General features: G+C 37.4%; 3 protein-coding genes across 3 annotated transcripts; 1 reads left to right on the forward strand and 2 right to left on the reverse strand.

Annotated features, from left to right (window-relative positions):
* Positions 1-678: 678 nt before the first annotated feature.
* Positions 679-1,619, reverse strand: LOC135796008 (general odorant-binding protein 56d-like). The gene is made up of 6 exons (XM_065307863.1): positions 1,490-1,619; positions 1,331-1,415; positions 1,172-1,275; positions 1,010-1,109; positions 886-950; positions 679-830 (listed from the first exon to the last, which is right to left on the reverse strand). The coding sequence occupies exons 1-6, from the start codon at positions 1,589-1,591 to the stop codon at positions 813-815; spliced, it is 474 nt and encodes a 157-aa protein (XP_065163935.1). The 5' UTR covers positions 1,592-1,619; the 3' UTR covers positions 679-812.
* Positions 1,620-2,016: 397 nt separating this feature from the next.
* On the forward strand, positions 2,017-8,791 carry Atg17 (autophagy-related 17). Its single transcript, XM_065308882.1, is given in 11 exon segments — positions 2,017-2,392; positions 3,153-3,260; positions 3,321-3,637; positions 3,699-3,981; positions 4,052-5,097; positions 5,100-5,235; positions 5,292-5,418; positions 5,584-5,781; positions 6,021-6,623; positions 6,626-7,246; positions 7,299-8,791. Coding segments are annotated over 10 exon segments (3,606 nt in total). The 5' UTR covers positions 2,017-2,392; positions 3,153-3,189; the 3' UTR covers positions 7,503-8,791.
* Positions 8,792-9,530: 739 nt separating this feature from the next.
* LOC135795841 (transcription factor glial cells missing 2-like) lies at positions 9,531-12,298 on the reverse strand. Its single transcript, XM_065307640.1, has 4 exons — positions 12,139-12,298; positions 11,514-11,854; positions 10,978-11,228; positions 9,531-10,689 (listed from the first exon to the last, which is right to left on the reverse strand). Exons 1-4 carry the CDS (start codon positions 12,147-12,149, stop codon positions 9,733-9,735), a joined length of 1,560 nt encoding a protein of 519 aa, XP_065163712.1. The 5' UTR covers positions 12,150-12,298; the 3' UTR covers positions 9,531-9,732.
* Positions 12,299-17,058: the final 4,760 nt, after the last annotated feature.

Raw genomic sequence — 17,058 nt, forward strand, 5'->3', positions numbered from 1 at the left:
CCGGGTATCTCTGCAATATGGTTAAGCGATGTAAGCGATTAAACCGCATTAACCTAACAGGCTGCAGGTTGTAATTACAAAATACACTGAAATGCAGTAAGCGAATGTAATCGGGGACTTTTCACTTGTAGATTTGATTCATCCCGCTTTTTCAAGCTGTGGTCCGAAGCGAGGAAGGCACAAGCTCACATGAAACCTTTTAAGTACATTGGCCCGATGACCGCAAAGCACATGAATGTGCTGGCCCTTTCATTAAGCCAAGATTCGGGCCGGCCGGCCGGGATCCGTCTCGGAAATAATACATCGAAAGTGATAAGTCTTGATGAAGCTTTCAGCATGCTGCCATTGTTGTGGAATACGGTACTTAGCTTTGAATGAATATATTTTGTGCGATTTTCATAATAAATTCATTGGAAAGCATGTAATTTTGATGAAAAAACGAGGATTTTGTGTGTTATTACTTGAATATTGCTTGTAAAGGTTTAGTTTTGTCGTAAATTGACCAGGAAAGCGATTTTATTACATAAGGAAAGTAATAATACACGAGTAATGAAAGTAGAGTTGCCTAACTAAGTTTTTCCGCGTTTGACGCAAGGTTTCTTGGATCAGCGCCACCTACCTGTGGAAAATGTAATCAAAAAAAGTTCCTAAAATGTTTTTCACTTATAAATACAAATATTTAGCTTTGCAAATTTATTTTAACTCCTAGAACAACTATACAAGATTAATTTGATGAATTACGTGCTTAAAACTGCGATTTTCCATGATCATTGCCTTGAAATCCTTCTGTTGTTGTTCCCAGAAACATTTAATTAAATTACGAAGAAAATCTATAAGAAAACATGAAATTAAATCTTTTGAAGTTGTTTATGAAGGGCTTCTTACATTAGGATCGTTATTTTTGTAGCACTCCATTATTTGATACGCTGAATCACATTCATCAGCTCCTCCTGTTAAATAAAATCGTCATTTTTGAAATAAAAACATATGAAATAGTTGTGCAACATACTTGTATCTTGACATGTAACATGATTCGATCTGAATTTCTCTCTGAGATTCTCAGGAAAAGCTTTAGTAGCTGTGTCAGCATTTACACCGCCATTTTCCCACTGTAATAAAATAAAATGGCGACAAATTACGTTTTTTTATTTAAAACTTTGATATCACTTACAACTCCCATTTCTTCGAAAACACATTTTAAGTAACACTTGTAGTGGCCTTCCTCTTCTGTTCCATGCTCGGGGAAGATAAAATCACGTGCTTTTTCAACGGTTTCTAAAAATATTACCTACGTAAAACACAAGAATTGTTGGATAAATAAGAATTTTACCTTTTGATATCGGGATTTTTCCAAGGCACGTTGCCATAATAACATTACCAGATTCAACATACTCTTGCGGAACATTTTTCCATGCCTATGAATTATAAAACACAAAATAAACAAATGAACAAAACCACTGGTTAAATAAATAAAAACAAATTCAATTACGTTGGTATTCATCACGAATAAAACACACAAAACCGCAATATATTTGATTAAATTGTAGTCAGCCATTTTGTTACACAATTTTTTACAACTTAACTTCAACATTGATCAGTTTTTCTATTTATACTTTGTTTACAAGCAATAAATAATGGAAATTGCGTGTTGTACAAGACAACAACACGAAAAAGGAAGAAATTTCGTTGGAAAATGGTTTAATACTTAGTTATTTTGTTTAATAATATCAAAAATAACGTGTTGAGATGATTATAGTTGAAATATTAATACATAACACCTTGAAATGCATTAAAATTATACTTTTAAACGCGTTATTTTGATTTAACAATATAATTTCAAGTTTGTGGACATGCAGCGCCATCTATTGGCCTCAAACTACATCTTGACAACTCACAGATCAGCAGATTAAGTGGAAGCCGCATTCTAAGCATGTGCTATGTAAATACTCATAAGAAGAAGTTTGACAGCGCGCTCAGTGTGGTGTATATTCCCAACAAAAATCATCTGATTTTCAGATTCGCCTGAGCGCTGGGAAAACAAACCGATTCAGTTTTTGGCGAGTGTCGGTGCGCGCGGCCAACTCGTTCATTCGTGCGTAAATGGCCTTGCTGGTCATCGACGCAAACACGAGCAGCGCCAGCGAAGACAACAATCACGCGAGGTCGCGTCCGCAAGCCATCACCGCCGTTGCAGCCGCCACCGCCTCCTTGGCCGACGGTGTCGACCGCCACAATCATTACCAGCTGATGGCGCGCGCTCGCTTAACGAACGCGTCCGTAAGCAGCACATCGACATGATGCGCTACAAATTGATTTGATAGTCGTCGCCCGCGTGCAAGCAACCGAAGGAGGAATATCAGTGTTATCGGCGAGTTAATGCGACGAAAGTCAGGTAAGCAAGCAAGCAAGTTATTTATTTCTGTGGCCGCCATTCCGCACGATCACAAGTTGTGCAAAAGGTATACACAAGGTGCACAACCTTGCGACGCAACAGTATTCGTGTGTGGTGTGCGCGTACGTACACGCCGTGTGCGCGTGTATCGAAACAAAATCGCAGCGATCATAATAACAAACGCGTCAATACACACAAAGGCGACACAAGAAGCAAGTGAACACAACAAAACCAACCAAATCTCAATATAAGAAACAAAACACAATCGGGTAACGTAAATAAACAACACATGCGCAGAGAGGAGTAACAAAGCATCAACATTTATTTTTTACATAATGACTAATGACTAATACACAACTTCGCATCCATCCATTTTGTTAGGCTCAGTTATCTATTAATTAACAACGCATATTTGCAAATCATGCGCGCAACACACAAAACATTCTATTTATTATTAAATGCACAACTTGTTACACTTGTAAGACATGTCTAGTTGCACGTCGCGATGAATAAACAATATTGTATCATAAAACAAACACGAGTAACGATGACTGCGCCACGCCAGACAAACAAAAACTTGTGATCGTAGATTAACGTGCGGAAATTATTTTAAGCACATTGCGTTATCGTATCACACGTTTTCTTATCATAACTATGTAAATCCTTGCTTGCAACACATGTAACAATCAAATATGTAAAAAAATATTGACGCGTAAACATAAATAGCACTTTTCATTCATGATTCACTTTTTTTTTATAGAATTATCCCACTTCGAGTACAACGCAAAGTCATCACCATGAATCTGTTCATCTTTCGTGTCGAGACAGGCACCATGCTTGAGTTTCAACTGGAAATGACTACCGAGAGGTAAATAAATGATGAAAATTGATGTTTTTATGATGAAATTTCATGTTTTCGGTGTTTTAGTGTGGGACAATTGAAGCTAGAGATAGGAAATCGTTTGGATGTGCCACCGGAGGACCAGGTGCTGCTGGTGAGCGGCGGCATTTGCCTGGAAAACAGTGCCAAAGTGATCTCGTACTCGTCAGGGACGGACACAAATCCCATCTTTCTATTCAGCAAGAGCAGCATTGAATCACCCACGCCGCCATCGGCCAGCGCATGTTCCAATTCGTATGTTTGCCTGCCTACCAACCAGCGACTTCAATCAACTGCTGGGGATGAGGTTTTTACTGAGGATGCTAGTGATGGTATACAACCAACTGGATATTCATCTTATAATGGTAATATTTTTACTTTTTTTTGTAAAATTTTTAAGTTTTTTAATGAAAAATTTGTGGTTAGAATTCCGAAAAAGAGTTCTACAAAGTAAAAACCTACCATCCACGATGGAGACGGTGACGAAGCGGGCACGACTGGCACAAGAGTTCTACGAAGAAGCGCTTCGCGAGAGCCAATGCTGCCAGAGCGTTGTTTACGACCAACAACTCGCGCACCAAGGCTGGTTGGCGGCCATTGCGAATCTCGAAGATATCACGAATGATTTCCAGAAGCGCATCAGCACGGTGCGGCTGTTCTTCGACGAGTATCTCGAGCAACGTAATATTTATGTAGAATTTTTAAGTGTGTAAGTAAACCACACTCAATTATCACTCATTAAGTCAACTTAAACTAATTTTATTTAAAAAAATTGATAGATATAAAGAAGCTTTGGATAAATTAGCAAAAATACCAATAATACCATCACTGCTACTCACTGAAGTCGACGCCGACAAAGCGCCGAGCACCAGCAAGACGCTCCTCGAATGGATCGAAGCCCGAAGAGACTCTAAAAGCGAAACTACCATGGATTCACTCTACGATACATGCTCGCGTGGTATCGAGTACTACCACGCTGAATTATTCAAAAATCTCTACGAAGAAGTACAATATGCGTTTGTTACGTCCAGTAACACCGAAATGAAGGAGATTTCCGGTTTGAGCAAACGTCTCTTCAGTCTGGATCAACTCACGCACAGTTGTGAACCGCTGGTGAAGGAACAAAGCTACTCAGCGCAGTCTTTTCAGAGTAATCAGGCGCGCGCGGGTGATTTACGCGATAATTCCGTGCTGCCTGATTTGTGCATCTCGCACGGTAAACAACTGATACGCATGTTGAATAATCACTGGAAACTCTGTGATATTCACAAGCGGTGCATGCGCAGTAAAGAAGAACTCTGTAATAATCTACATCAACGATTAAAATGGATGATACACGCTGAGAATTTATTACGTTGTTCAACTGATAGGATTTTAGCGTATTATGAACACGTTGTACGGTTGAGGTTTAACATAAGTGTTCTGCAACAGATCCACATGGCGCCGGAAGCATACATGGCTGCGGTGGTTGAAGTACTGCGTCGTAAGAAGTTTTCGCAGGCGTATCTTTTGTGGGCTTCTGATTTAACGTGTTATATGATGACGATTTATAACGATGAGGTAACACGGAGGAAAGATTTCAAGGCGAAGTATGACGGACACTTTTTGATGGGCTTGTTTCCGGGGATGAATGACTTACCACCGAATTTTGCGACACAGCCGCCATCTGCTTTTGATTCTAGTCTGCCGACTTTATCCATTGAGGATATTGAAGAGCTGAAGAGAGCTGTGCCCGAGATGGGGGAGAATCTTGTTATTCCGGATATGACAGCGATAACGAATTATTTCTTAGCGAAATCACAAGTTAAAAGTGAGGACAAAGCAGAGGGACTTGTGAGGAAAAATTGGAGCAGGTTGTCAACGAGGTGGGATTAGCAAGCAATCTGGATCAGAATCTGCTGAAGCCTGGTGATAATGAATGTCTTTTACCGCATGGAATCGCACAACTTAAAGATCTTGACAGGTTAATACTTAAAATTATTTTATTTTTGTTTTTAATTTAATATTTTTTGTATTTAGGGGTTGTGAATCCGAAACAGACACAGAAGAATTCGAAAAAGTCTGTCAGAGTCCCATGGATCTCCAGTTCGAGAAGGATCCACCCTCCCCGCGGCCCGGCTACAGCGACATGACAACACTAACAGAGGTTTGTTGTGATAAGAACAAGGCGGCGGCGGCGCCGCGCAAACCGCCGCGTACTTTCCTTGTGGAAGGAGGCAGCAGCGGCCGCCAGAATGTCTCGCTCGAGTCTATTGACGAGATGGCCTCGCTGCGCAATGTTGGCGACAGCTGCTACAACTCGCACCACCAGCACCTCGCTGGTTTCGTGCGCTCCAAGTCGCTGTCGCCGCACGCGCCCCACTCGCCCACCGGCTACCATGCTAGCGATTTCGTCAGCGAGGAGTTCTATATCGACGAAAGCCTGCCGTCGAGTCTGAGCATTGAGCAGGCGGCCGGCGAGATCGCGCTGCAGCTGAGCAACGCCAACGACGTGGTTGCGTTGCTCCAGGTACTTCCACTCTCGCAGACCGATACTCTCTCTCATATATACCGCACGGTTGTTTTTACGTTTTTAGTTTGCGTTTTGTTCAGTTCAGTTGTATGTATATACCACACTTGTTGACGGAGCGCTAGCATTGGTGGCCTATCCTTGTTTATCCTTAGCTATTATTAGTTTTAAACATTGTAGATGCATGATAATCATGTCACGTTTAAAATTTACGTTTAATTGAGAATATTTTATTCTAGGATAATTTACAATCGTCGAGAAGTGAGCAGGATAAGTTAAAAGACTTGCTTATTAATATGGCGACGATTTACCGCTCGATTTTCACTGATTTACGGCAGGAAATGGCGGCGATTAAGACAAAAGTGCAATGTGAAAGTTCAGCGCTTGAGTTGCGCTGTAAAAGTTTAAGTTCTTCCTGGGATAATCTCACGCACGAGTTTGATCTCAAAGAGAAAGCGATTTCCCAACTCACCGAAAGTCACAACTTTGAGCTTTCCAATTACAGACAACAGCTGAAATCTCACGTCGATGAAATCAAATGCCTCCGCGAGGAGAACTCGTGCCTCGATTCAAGTCTTAATAAACTCGTTGATGAAAACAAACAATTGATGAGCAGTCAACGCGCCGCGGACGATGAATACAACTCGCAGATCTTAGTTTTGCAGGCGGAACTAGGCGAGAAACGCGACAAGGAGCGTGAGTTAAAAGATGCGATTGATCGCATGGCGCATCAACACAAGTCCGCCATGGATGACTTGCGGAAAAAATTCCGTTTTATGACCGAACGTAGTTTATCTGAATCAAGTCCAGAAGGACAGCAAAAATCGGTTTGTCTGAAAGTGAACTAACAAAAATCACTGAAGAAATTCGCCATGCAGAGCGCATGCGTGCAGAGAAAATTCTCATCGAACGCAATAAAGAATACGAGTTTGAATTGAAGAGAATCCGAGAGGAAGCAAAGCGATCCATTGAAGAGAAAGACAATTTACTGGCGGCTTTGAAACTGGATTGCATCAAACAAAAGAATTTAATTCTACAAATGACTGAGTCTCAGATGGAAACATCTTCAACGAGTGAACTTCGCCAAACAGTCGAAACTTTACAGAAAGAAAAAGATGAACTAGAATTGCAGTTGTTGAAACGCATGGAATCCAGTGAAATGACAGCGAGTACTTCAAGTTGTTCAGGAGCTGTGAAACGTTCCAAGTACAAAGAACCATTGACAGTTAGTCAAACAGCATTGGTGGCTACAAACAGAGTGAATGTTGATACTTGTTCCAAGGGCGATAAAGTTCTTGTTATGTGGAAAGCCAAGTATAAGAACTTCATCGTTGTACAGGAGAGTGATGTGTTGCATTTTGTGCACACAGACTGTACAAAAGAGTACAATCCGCTGGAGAATGAAGATACAAGTATTTATTTCACAGCTCTGGTGGTTGAGAAGGAATACTGTCAAACTAAAAAGGTAAAAATTTAAATATTTGAGGTTATCCTTACTATTTTGTTATATTTTTCAGTCTGAAAATCGTTATAACGTCGCAAAAGGCACCAAGTTCTACCGGGTGAAGATTGTCCCAATTAGTACATCAGAGGAAGCCAGGCCGACGATGTCGCAGAGTCACAACGTGCCGAAATCGACGCCGCTGGTGCCGATGGACGAGTCGGTGAGCGACTCGGCGTGCCACTCGCTGCCGAACTCGCCGACCAAGGAAGACAAGTGAAAGCAAACTGACCGCTATTTTAATTCGTATTCTATTTTCGCGCTTAAGTTCTTACGTTTATGTGATATCTCAATATTACCTTTGTTTCTAAGTTCAATATTTACATTATCGGTACATTAATCTAGCATATTAATGTACGAAGGACGTGATTTAGTTGTGAATGAGTAACTTTTTCGTTTGATTTGTTTGCGAAAATTAGAATTAATGTGATAATAAGATGGCATGCATGGTAAAAGAAGCAAACATTACGCAAGTTGGTCTTTGTCTAGTGATATGATAGTATAATACTGGTGATAAGATATTTTGTCCATTACATTATTCACGATTGACCATTTTTATTCGCTATCAGAGCAGGAGATTGGAGATTTGTACATATTTAATACACATACGGACATCACTTGTATTCATTCGTTCTCATCGTGGCTTGTTTTGTTGATCATTATTTATAAATAGCTGTTGGTGAGAATCAAAACAATTTCAAAAAGTTTCAAGCGGATTTGCGGATGGGAATTATCTTCATACATTTACCTAGTTGTATCGAATATTCAAGACACCACACCGAAGACACGCAGTTTTCACTAGTTGAACTAGTTGATTGTCCCCTGAATTTCGAACTTTTTACATACTGTTGAAACTTGCAACTTCAAGCTGTCCTATATCTGTAATATTATTGTTAGAATATTCTCTAGTGTCTAACCGGCAAACGAATCACAATCAATAATCTTTCACCAATTTATATGAAGTTCAATGAAACTGTAAATAAGCTTTAAAACAAGAGAAAGAGACGGTGGGGAATAAACTTGAGACCATTTTATCAAACGCAATATGCATCACACCGTAAATTGTGCTAGGATTATAAATAACTTGATGAAGAAAAAACGCTAAAGACAAATGAATATTTATTGTATTTTCTATTTTTCTAGTGGCTCTGTACTAACACTTGTCTATTCGCTACTTCAAACTCTGCTAATCTTTGATTTTAAGTGTGTTTTTCTCTCGTCTTGTTGAAACATGTACTTCTCTTCTGGTTACTCTTTAAGTTTACACAACACACACAATGAGGAGACATAATTGACAAAGCTTTACGAATTTTTAATATCCGCTAGCAGGCAGTTTAATTGATTGTGGATAGATATTGTGCATGTACAGTCTGTAACGAGACCATGATAAACCAAGATAAACGTCAAAGTTTTCGACAGTAGACGATTGTTTGTCTGCGTAGTTGCGTTGGTCACATAATATGATAACAAATTTTTATATAAACAATAAAGAAAGAATTAAAATGATAATTGCATGGTGTATTTCCATCAAAATCATGTTTATTTCCTGAAAAATATAAGAATTTGAACATGTTTGCAATGTAGTTCTATAAATTGAATGTAGGTGGCGCTAGCATGTCGTTTACCAAATAAAATGTTTCAAGGTCATTGCATATGAGCTCAATTTTATTGAATTAAAACAAAATTTCTCAATATTTACTCTTTTTTGCATGTTTTCTTGCATAATAAAACAAATAAATGATTAGTTTAAATCCTCAGCGTCTCTGCTTCTCTATAAAGCTTGAAATAATGTGTTTTAATCTTTATTCAACGTAAATTTGAAAAATATAACTTTATAATCTACCACGAGGGGGCGCTGCAATGCACTTCTTCATGCACAAATTTTGCGCGTCCGCGCAACATCACGTGATCTCTCTTATCTCTAAAACACTTGTTTTTCACGTTTTTCACACCTAAGAGTTGTTTTGTTAGCAGCGTTAGCAGTAGTTATTGTGCATCGAAGAAAACAACAACAAAACCGTTGCAGTCCGCCATTACCTAGATGAAAACAATTCCACACCACATCCAAGGTAAGAAATACAAAACAATCTGCATGAAAAGATGACGAGCGTCAGTAATATCACAATATTTATTAGAATCTATGTATATACAGAGTTATTTCGTTGTTGATTCGCATCTAATTGAAACTATGCACCTAACTATATACAATACAACCAATCGAACAGCATAATAGTCTAATACACGGTGCAAACGTTAAAAATGCCCATCGACCGTCAAACGTAATAAGTATTCTAATGCGGAAATAAGTAACAAACACAATTTACACTAAGAAAATATACACTAATCGTTTGTTAGATATAATTGACTTAATAAATTTGATAAGTAATCAAAAAAGGCACACGTTTAAGAAAACAGAAAACTTGAATAATTGATATCCCGTTAGTAATTGTTTAATTGTTCAACATGATGTGCTCGAACTCATTGTTGCAATTGTATCCGTGCGCCATTTTGAATCCGTTGAGGTTATGCACATCTTCGAACATCCCGTCGGCCATTTGCATTTTTTCATAACCATTACTACTCAGCAGACAAGTATAATCAATATACTCATTGTTTTGACTTGGCGCATGCGCACCAGCGGATGGAAACCGTTGTCCTTGCTCATATTGACACAGTTTATACTTATTACCGTACTCGTAGTGCAAATCATCATAATACATCTTCCCTTCGCCTAAATCAGCAACAAAACCAACTTGGTTTTGTGTATTTATTTGCTGTTGGTAAAAAAACTCCTCCTGGTGGGTTTTGGCATCAAACGATGAAGAACACAGGGTGTTATTATTGTTACTCATGATTGTATCGGGGGAAGCGTTGAAATTAAATCGACTGCTTGAGTTGCTATCGTCATTGGTATTGACATTGGTTTGCGTCCAGTATTCCGCTTTGTATTCACGATGGATGGTCCCACTTCCAAGGTCAAGTAGAGTAGGTGGTGATTGACTAGTTGTATTGACATTAGGGACCACATTAGTGAATTCATTCTTTATGGGTTGATCCAACTGGAAGATCTCCTCGGGTTGAAAGAGATCACCTGGGATGTTTAATGGTAGAGTAAAATCATAGGATTGCGTCGGGGGCATAGCCGCCACTTCGGTCGGGTAGGATTGTGCTTGTGGCGGTTCTTGCGTCCAATACGAATCGAGAATTTGTTGCTGGTGGTGGTAGGGGGCGGTTGTTGCGGAGGCGGAAGTTGAAGCACCGGGGGAATACTGGAGGGGCGTTGTTGTGTGAATACTACACACGCATTCAAACGGCGGGCAGGAGCAATAGGATTTCTCGGCGTCTGCTATCAGTGGTGGGGGCGGCGGGGCGGCAAGGTGCGATTTATATTGACGCTTGGAAAGAAACTGCAAAAGATTATCTTTTATTAGAATTTACGAGTATGTTATAAATTGCAGAAGTATTATTTATCAGTGAATCATAAAACATAAAATATTCTGCTTAGATTCATCGATAGTTATTTTAATGATTGTGAGTTTTCACCTCTGGCGCAGAGCGTTTGTCTAGTTGATAATTACAATGGTATGCAACACAACCAACAATTATGTTCTGTGTGGTCGATTTATCAATGTATTGTTGTTTTCTTTCACTGTCGGCTCCCGCTTATTAAATCCGAAAATGTTTTGATTCTTTACCTTGTTAGTCATTGAGGATTCTCGCGCTAGTAGAACAGCCAGGCCTCTCACTCGCCTCCCACTGCCGATGCTGCGACGCGCCTCTGATGTGCTCTTTGCTTCCGGCCGCGGATGGTCATGCACTCCTTTCGCTTGGAAAAAAATCGCATGCTCGGTATGTCTCCAGAAATGCGTCACTGGGTAACCACAATGCCCTCGACAGGCTAGTATTTCTAATCTGCCTGTACACTGACGATTTGGACATGGTTTACCTTTAAAAATTCAAAAAATTTGAAAATTTTCCCAAAAAAAATTTTAAATTTTTCACAAAAAAAATTTTTAAATTTCAAAAAATTTTTAAAATTTCAAAATACTTTTAATTTTTCACAAAAAAAATTTTTAAATTTCAAAAAATTTTAAATTTTTCCCAAAAAAAATTAAAATTTCAAAAAATTTTAAATTTTTCCCAAAAAAATTTTAAATTTTCAAAAAATTTTAACTTTTTCCCAAAAAAAATTTTAAAATTTCAAAAAATTTTAAAATTTTTTTTTTCTCACCTTGTTGTTTTTTGCGTGCTTTATCACAAATAGCAGGTCTCAAATGAACAGTATCACCATTCGGTAGGGTGCATCTCATAGAACAAACCAAAACCCCAAGACAACTTTTTTTCAAAATATGCACGTTATGATTGTTGGTGTTGCGCATCGCCCAGCCACTCGCGTGTCGCTTTGCCTCCTCAGAATCCGCGCGATACACCAGCCGACAGTGGCCATCGGCCCACTCCGAGAAAGGGTCATATTCGCTGATGCGCGGGATCGCGCTGTCGTTGATGTCCCATTCGGAGGCGGCGCCGTAGGAAGACACCCGGCACGTCATGCCCGGGGATGTTGGCGTATGCCTATTGAAAACACCCAGTATAATATAAATTCTATTGTTACCTCAACACACGGAATAATTAATAATCATAGCGCACGAGTGCTGAGAGAGAAATAATTATAGGTTTCAAGTTCGGTTTGAGATTTTCGAAGTTTTATTTCATTACAATTGATTGTATCTCATTGCAAAGACATACGAGCCAAAGGCAAAACGCCTCTCCCATTATTTCTCGATCGATTGTATCGATAAATTTATTTTATTATTTAAAAGTGAAATTTTATAACATTTTAATATTTATCTACTTACAATATGACCATATCTTCTTAAAACCACGTTTTTATCCGTTTTATTAACCAAGCAAGCACACAATTCACTTTCTGGCACTGTAATTATTCAATTGGACACTTTTTTCAAATTTCGTTTAATTCCGTGTTTGCTGGAGTGCTTAGAGTTCTTGCACCCTAACGCTAGAAGCTCGCACGACACACTGACTCCGGCTCGCCGGCCTCCGGGAGTAGTGTGGGCCTTCGCGGAGCGCTGCGTTCCCTTCCTAACGCCGCGCATAGAGGATAGAAAAGCCCGGAGCCAGTCCGGAGACGCCGGGAAAACAATTTCAGTCGACGCCACTCCCAGCAACCGCGGCGCTTACCATTGCACTCGACCAATCCGTGCGCGAGCGCGTCTAACACCCACGACGCCCGGAATTGCCCCTCCGGAGTAATTGTCTATCACCTGCGCTGGGCGGATTGGTCGCGTGTCACGAATTCGAGGCGCCGAATGCAGTTGCACCCACTTTCAAACGGTACTGGGCTCCTGTTTAAGGTCAAGGACATTAAAGACCAGAAATCTTAAGGAAAATTTATGTAAAAATCTTAATTTTGCGTAGATTTATTAATTTTTTAAGGTAAAATTAATTTTTTTACTAAAATTTTTGTTTTTTCGCGTTTTTTGAGGCAAATTTTGATGAAAATTTAATTTTTTTGATGTTTTTGAAACACTCAGCGTGTGATAATGTCCATCGAAAGCGAAAGTGCTTAAAATCAGTGCAGAGAGTGCGAAGAGCTGAGAAGTGAAGACGATGCGTCGCGAGTTGTGCGTGCTTGTTGCCTTTTTTGGCACGGCGCTCGCGCGCGCATGGGTTAATAAAAAGCCGGTTGTGCGGTTGGCGCATAAATCATGCGGACGATCGCGTCAATTAGATGGATTTACATAATGATTTACATTTAATGAAATTATCATAAATAATCACACATTATGAAATAACTGATTAGGGTAAACGCAAGTTTTCTGCGATTTCTTTAAATTACGGACATTATATAAGATTATAGACATTATCAAGTGCTTGAATTAATAATATTTGAGTATAAGTTGATATATAAATTTAAATCAGGGTGGTATCATTTATTGTTTCAGAGATATTGAGATTTTAATTTTAGGTTAGGTTAGTGGTAACATTTTTTAGTTTTTTGTTAATTGCGTAAAAATTATTAGATGTAGAATTTTGAGATTTGGGAAAATTATAGTCAATTAAATTATCTTTCAAATGAATTTTTATTTTTTTGTTATCAGGTAATTATTAACCGAGTTATCATGATTTGAAAAACAAAAAAAATCTGAAACTGAAAAATTGGTGGATTTTATTAAGTTTTTAATTATTTATAAACAAATAACAATATTATTTAAATATATTAGTATCACATCCTAGAGTTATTGATAACAGCTATCATTTAACGCAAAAATCTTAAATTTATCTCATTTAGTTTTGGAATTATATCAAAAAAACTCAAAAAAATGACATTTTTATTAAGTTTTTAACAATTTATATACAAATAAAAATCATATTCATAAATATCAATATCACATCTTATAGTTATTGATAACAGCTATCATTTAAAGCAAAAATCAGAGTTTTATCTTGTTTAGTTTTGGAATTATATCAAAAAAACTTAAAAATTTGGTGTTTTTTTAGTTTTTATTTATTTTTTAACAAATAACAATAATATTTGCATATATCAATATCACATCTTATAGTTATTGATAACAGCTATCATCTAAAGCAAAAATCATCGTTTTATCTTTTTTAGTTTTGGATTTACAGCAAAAAAACTAAAAATTTTGACATTTTTCTTAAGTTTTTAACAATTTATAAACAAATAAAAATAATATTCATAAATATCAATATCACATCTTATAGTTTATGATAATACCTATCATTTAAAGCAAAAATCACACTTCTATCTCATTTACTTTTCAAATTACAACCAAAAACATTTCATGAAAATAATTCCAACATAACACTTGGAAAACAAACAATATTCCAACGTAAATTTTAACAAGATTGAACTGATTACTACTTTGACCTGCGCTTGATACCGGATTGACAAAATTGCTGCCATTCCAGCGCACGAGCTTTCGTCCTGCGAGGCGCGCACGTTCCTCACCAATACTAATCATAATAATAATCATTTAATAAACGCGGATTTGTCACATTTGCGCGCGAGTTACGATGCGCTATATGAGGTAGCAAGCGTGCGCAATAAATACTTCGCGGACTAGATAATACTGTTATATTAACATGCATCCTTGGCATGAGATATTGGTGCGCCATCAGAATATGCCGTGTATGGCCGCGTCATTTTTGCGGATTATCGCGTTGTTGTTGCCTTTTTTTGTTGTTCTCTTCGTCTCGACTTCCAGTAAATATCGCAGATGCACGCGAAATCTTTATGGTGATTCCTCAACTCGATTACAATATCATTTACCTATAGATGCGTGTAACATATAACAAGTTGAGCGCGCGATTTGTGCGCGAATTGTGCGCATCGTTCGGATTCCCAGATGCGCGCGATGCTGCGGCGCCGATTTTATTTCGCGAAATCGTTGCGGTTGTAAATTGCGCGCGATTTTATTATTATTATGTTATTTGTCGATATTGGCGATGCAACCTCAACACGGATATCGCGCATTTTGAAAACAATATTTTTTTTGATTAGATTTCTGTAGATAGGCAACCCAAATAACGAAATAATTAAATATTTTGATTTTACACTGGTTATTTCTTGTAATTTCATCAATTTTTAAAGATTTTTGGTATTTTTGAAAGGATTTTAATGCGTTTTGACGGAAAAATCAATAAAATTGAAAGAAAAACATTATTTTCTTGAGTAAATTACAGTTTTTGTACTAAATTTACTGCATTTTAGGAGAAAACGATGAAAATTTAATTTTTTTATTAATTTCTCGTAGTTAAAAAGACTTTTAACAAGTTTTACTGCTAGAATTATTACAAAATTTAGTGTAATCTGTTTAAAACGAGGTTTATAAGATGTTGTTACATCGAGGAACAAAATATAACCAAATATTGTGATTTTACAAAGATAGGCAACTGTTTAATCTTTTGTTGCGCTGGTTATAACCTCAATTACTCTTGTAAAAATGCCGGTAAATATTTCCTGAAGTCTAAATATGAATTCCGCGTCGCTCAGTTGTATTCACTTGTGTTATGTTTAAATGATTTTGTTGTAACGCAACGTGCACCCCAACAAATGAGCTGAAAAATCGTGCTTAAGTTATAGAAATTTGCATTGCAATTTGTGTGTATGTTGGGTTGCATAACCACAACAATATTTCAAATGCTACCATTGATGTCATGTCATAAAACAAATATTCTAGCTCATAATTGCTTGAAATGAAAATATTTTTCGTCGTTACTCAGAAAAAATTAATAAAAACCAAGCAAATTGTACAAATTTCATAAAAATAAAAACAGGAATTATTTTTTGTACAATTTATAATAAATTTACTCCGGTAAGAATTCGCAAAATAAAAAACGCAATTCAAATACTTATGCCGCGCATAACTCTCTCGCGTTCCGAGAATTTAACAAAATTGAATAACGATCGCATTGAATGTTATTGCACAAAAACAAAATCACACTTTTTATCGCCAACGCGCATGATTCAATCAATTGGAATAATTATCCCGTGCAGGTGTTGTACAAATGAGACATAAATTACTAATTGACATCTTGATCCTTTAAAAAAAAAAATTAAAAAATTAAAAAAATTAAAAATATAAAGAATAAAAAAGACATCTGAAAGTGTCTAATACCTATACGTTGCACTTACGCACTTAACTTCTAGTAACTCATAGTAATATTTCGCTGCGAGTGTGCGCGTGTGTCCAGGTGTCTTGTTTACCGGAGTGTGCGATCCTTTGCGCTCCTGACGGGACGCGCGTGTTCCCATGCGGCCCGTGCGCAGCCGCTCGCGCGCGCCGAGTGTAACTGCTACCCGTATATTTGTGGCAACGTTTGTCCACGTGCCAAATTACAACGTAATCTTACAAACTCAACCGTTTGCTGTTAAGTTATAAGCAATAAAATATACAAGCACATAAAAAAACTAAAAAATACATTTTCAACCATAATCCACTACAATACTATACTTTATCCACGCGAAACACAAAATAAAACAAAATATTTTATTTTTTGCTTTTTAAAGACTCCTATGGCTGGGAATTTGAAAAACGTTGATACATTCAAATATATTGCAAATATCTAATATATTTTTGTTGCACAAACTTGCAAACTATTTTTAACACCCTGTAAGTTATATTTTTGCAACAAAAAGTAGTCTATGTTATTTTCCTAGGTCTAAACAATCTCTACTCCAAAATTTATCAAAATTGGTTGAGTGGTTTTTGCGTAATAACGACACAAACATACATTTTAAAAAATACCAATACTAAAATTTTGTTTATTTTATTTTGCAGGTCAAGAATTCCACGATTTTAAATTCCGGGGCAGAAAATATCAAAGTAAGTGCAAAAAACCTCATTATAAATATTCTCACAGCCTTTCTATTAATTAATCACCGTAATAATTCAACCCTTTGCAAAAAAAGATAATATCCCAAATACCTAATCACCATGAGATTTATTCAATTCAAAACAAAAACAAAAAAAACATTTTCAACCATAATCCACTACAATACTATACTTTATCCACGCGAAACATAAAAATAAAACAAAATATTTTATTTTTTGCTTTTTAAAGACTCCTATTGCTGGGAATAGCGTCAGTTGGTGATACATAGCGGCTCGTTAAACGAAGTTTGCTGTATGTCTCCAGCCGGCGACGTTTTATTCCTTTTCGTGTTCATTTTCTAAGCGAGTATTTGCTCTCTGTTTACACTCGCAACCTTTTCGTCCCTTTTCGTGATCTTG

The sequence above is a fragment of the Atheta coriaria genome, unplaced genomic scaffold, assembly GCF_025399875.1.
Source record: "Atheta coriaria isolate IRGN ID8LTWV9N9 unplaced genomic scaffold, Caltech_Dcor_3.1 hic_scaffold_7_pilon, whole genome shotgun sequence".
Classification (NCBI taxonomy): domain Eukaryota; kingdom Metazoa; phylum Arthropoda; class Insecta; order Coleoptera; family Staphylinidae; genus Dalotia; species Dalotia coriaria.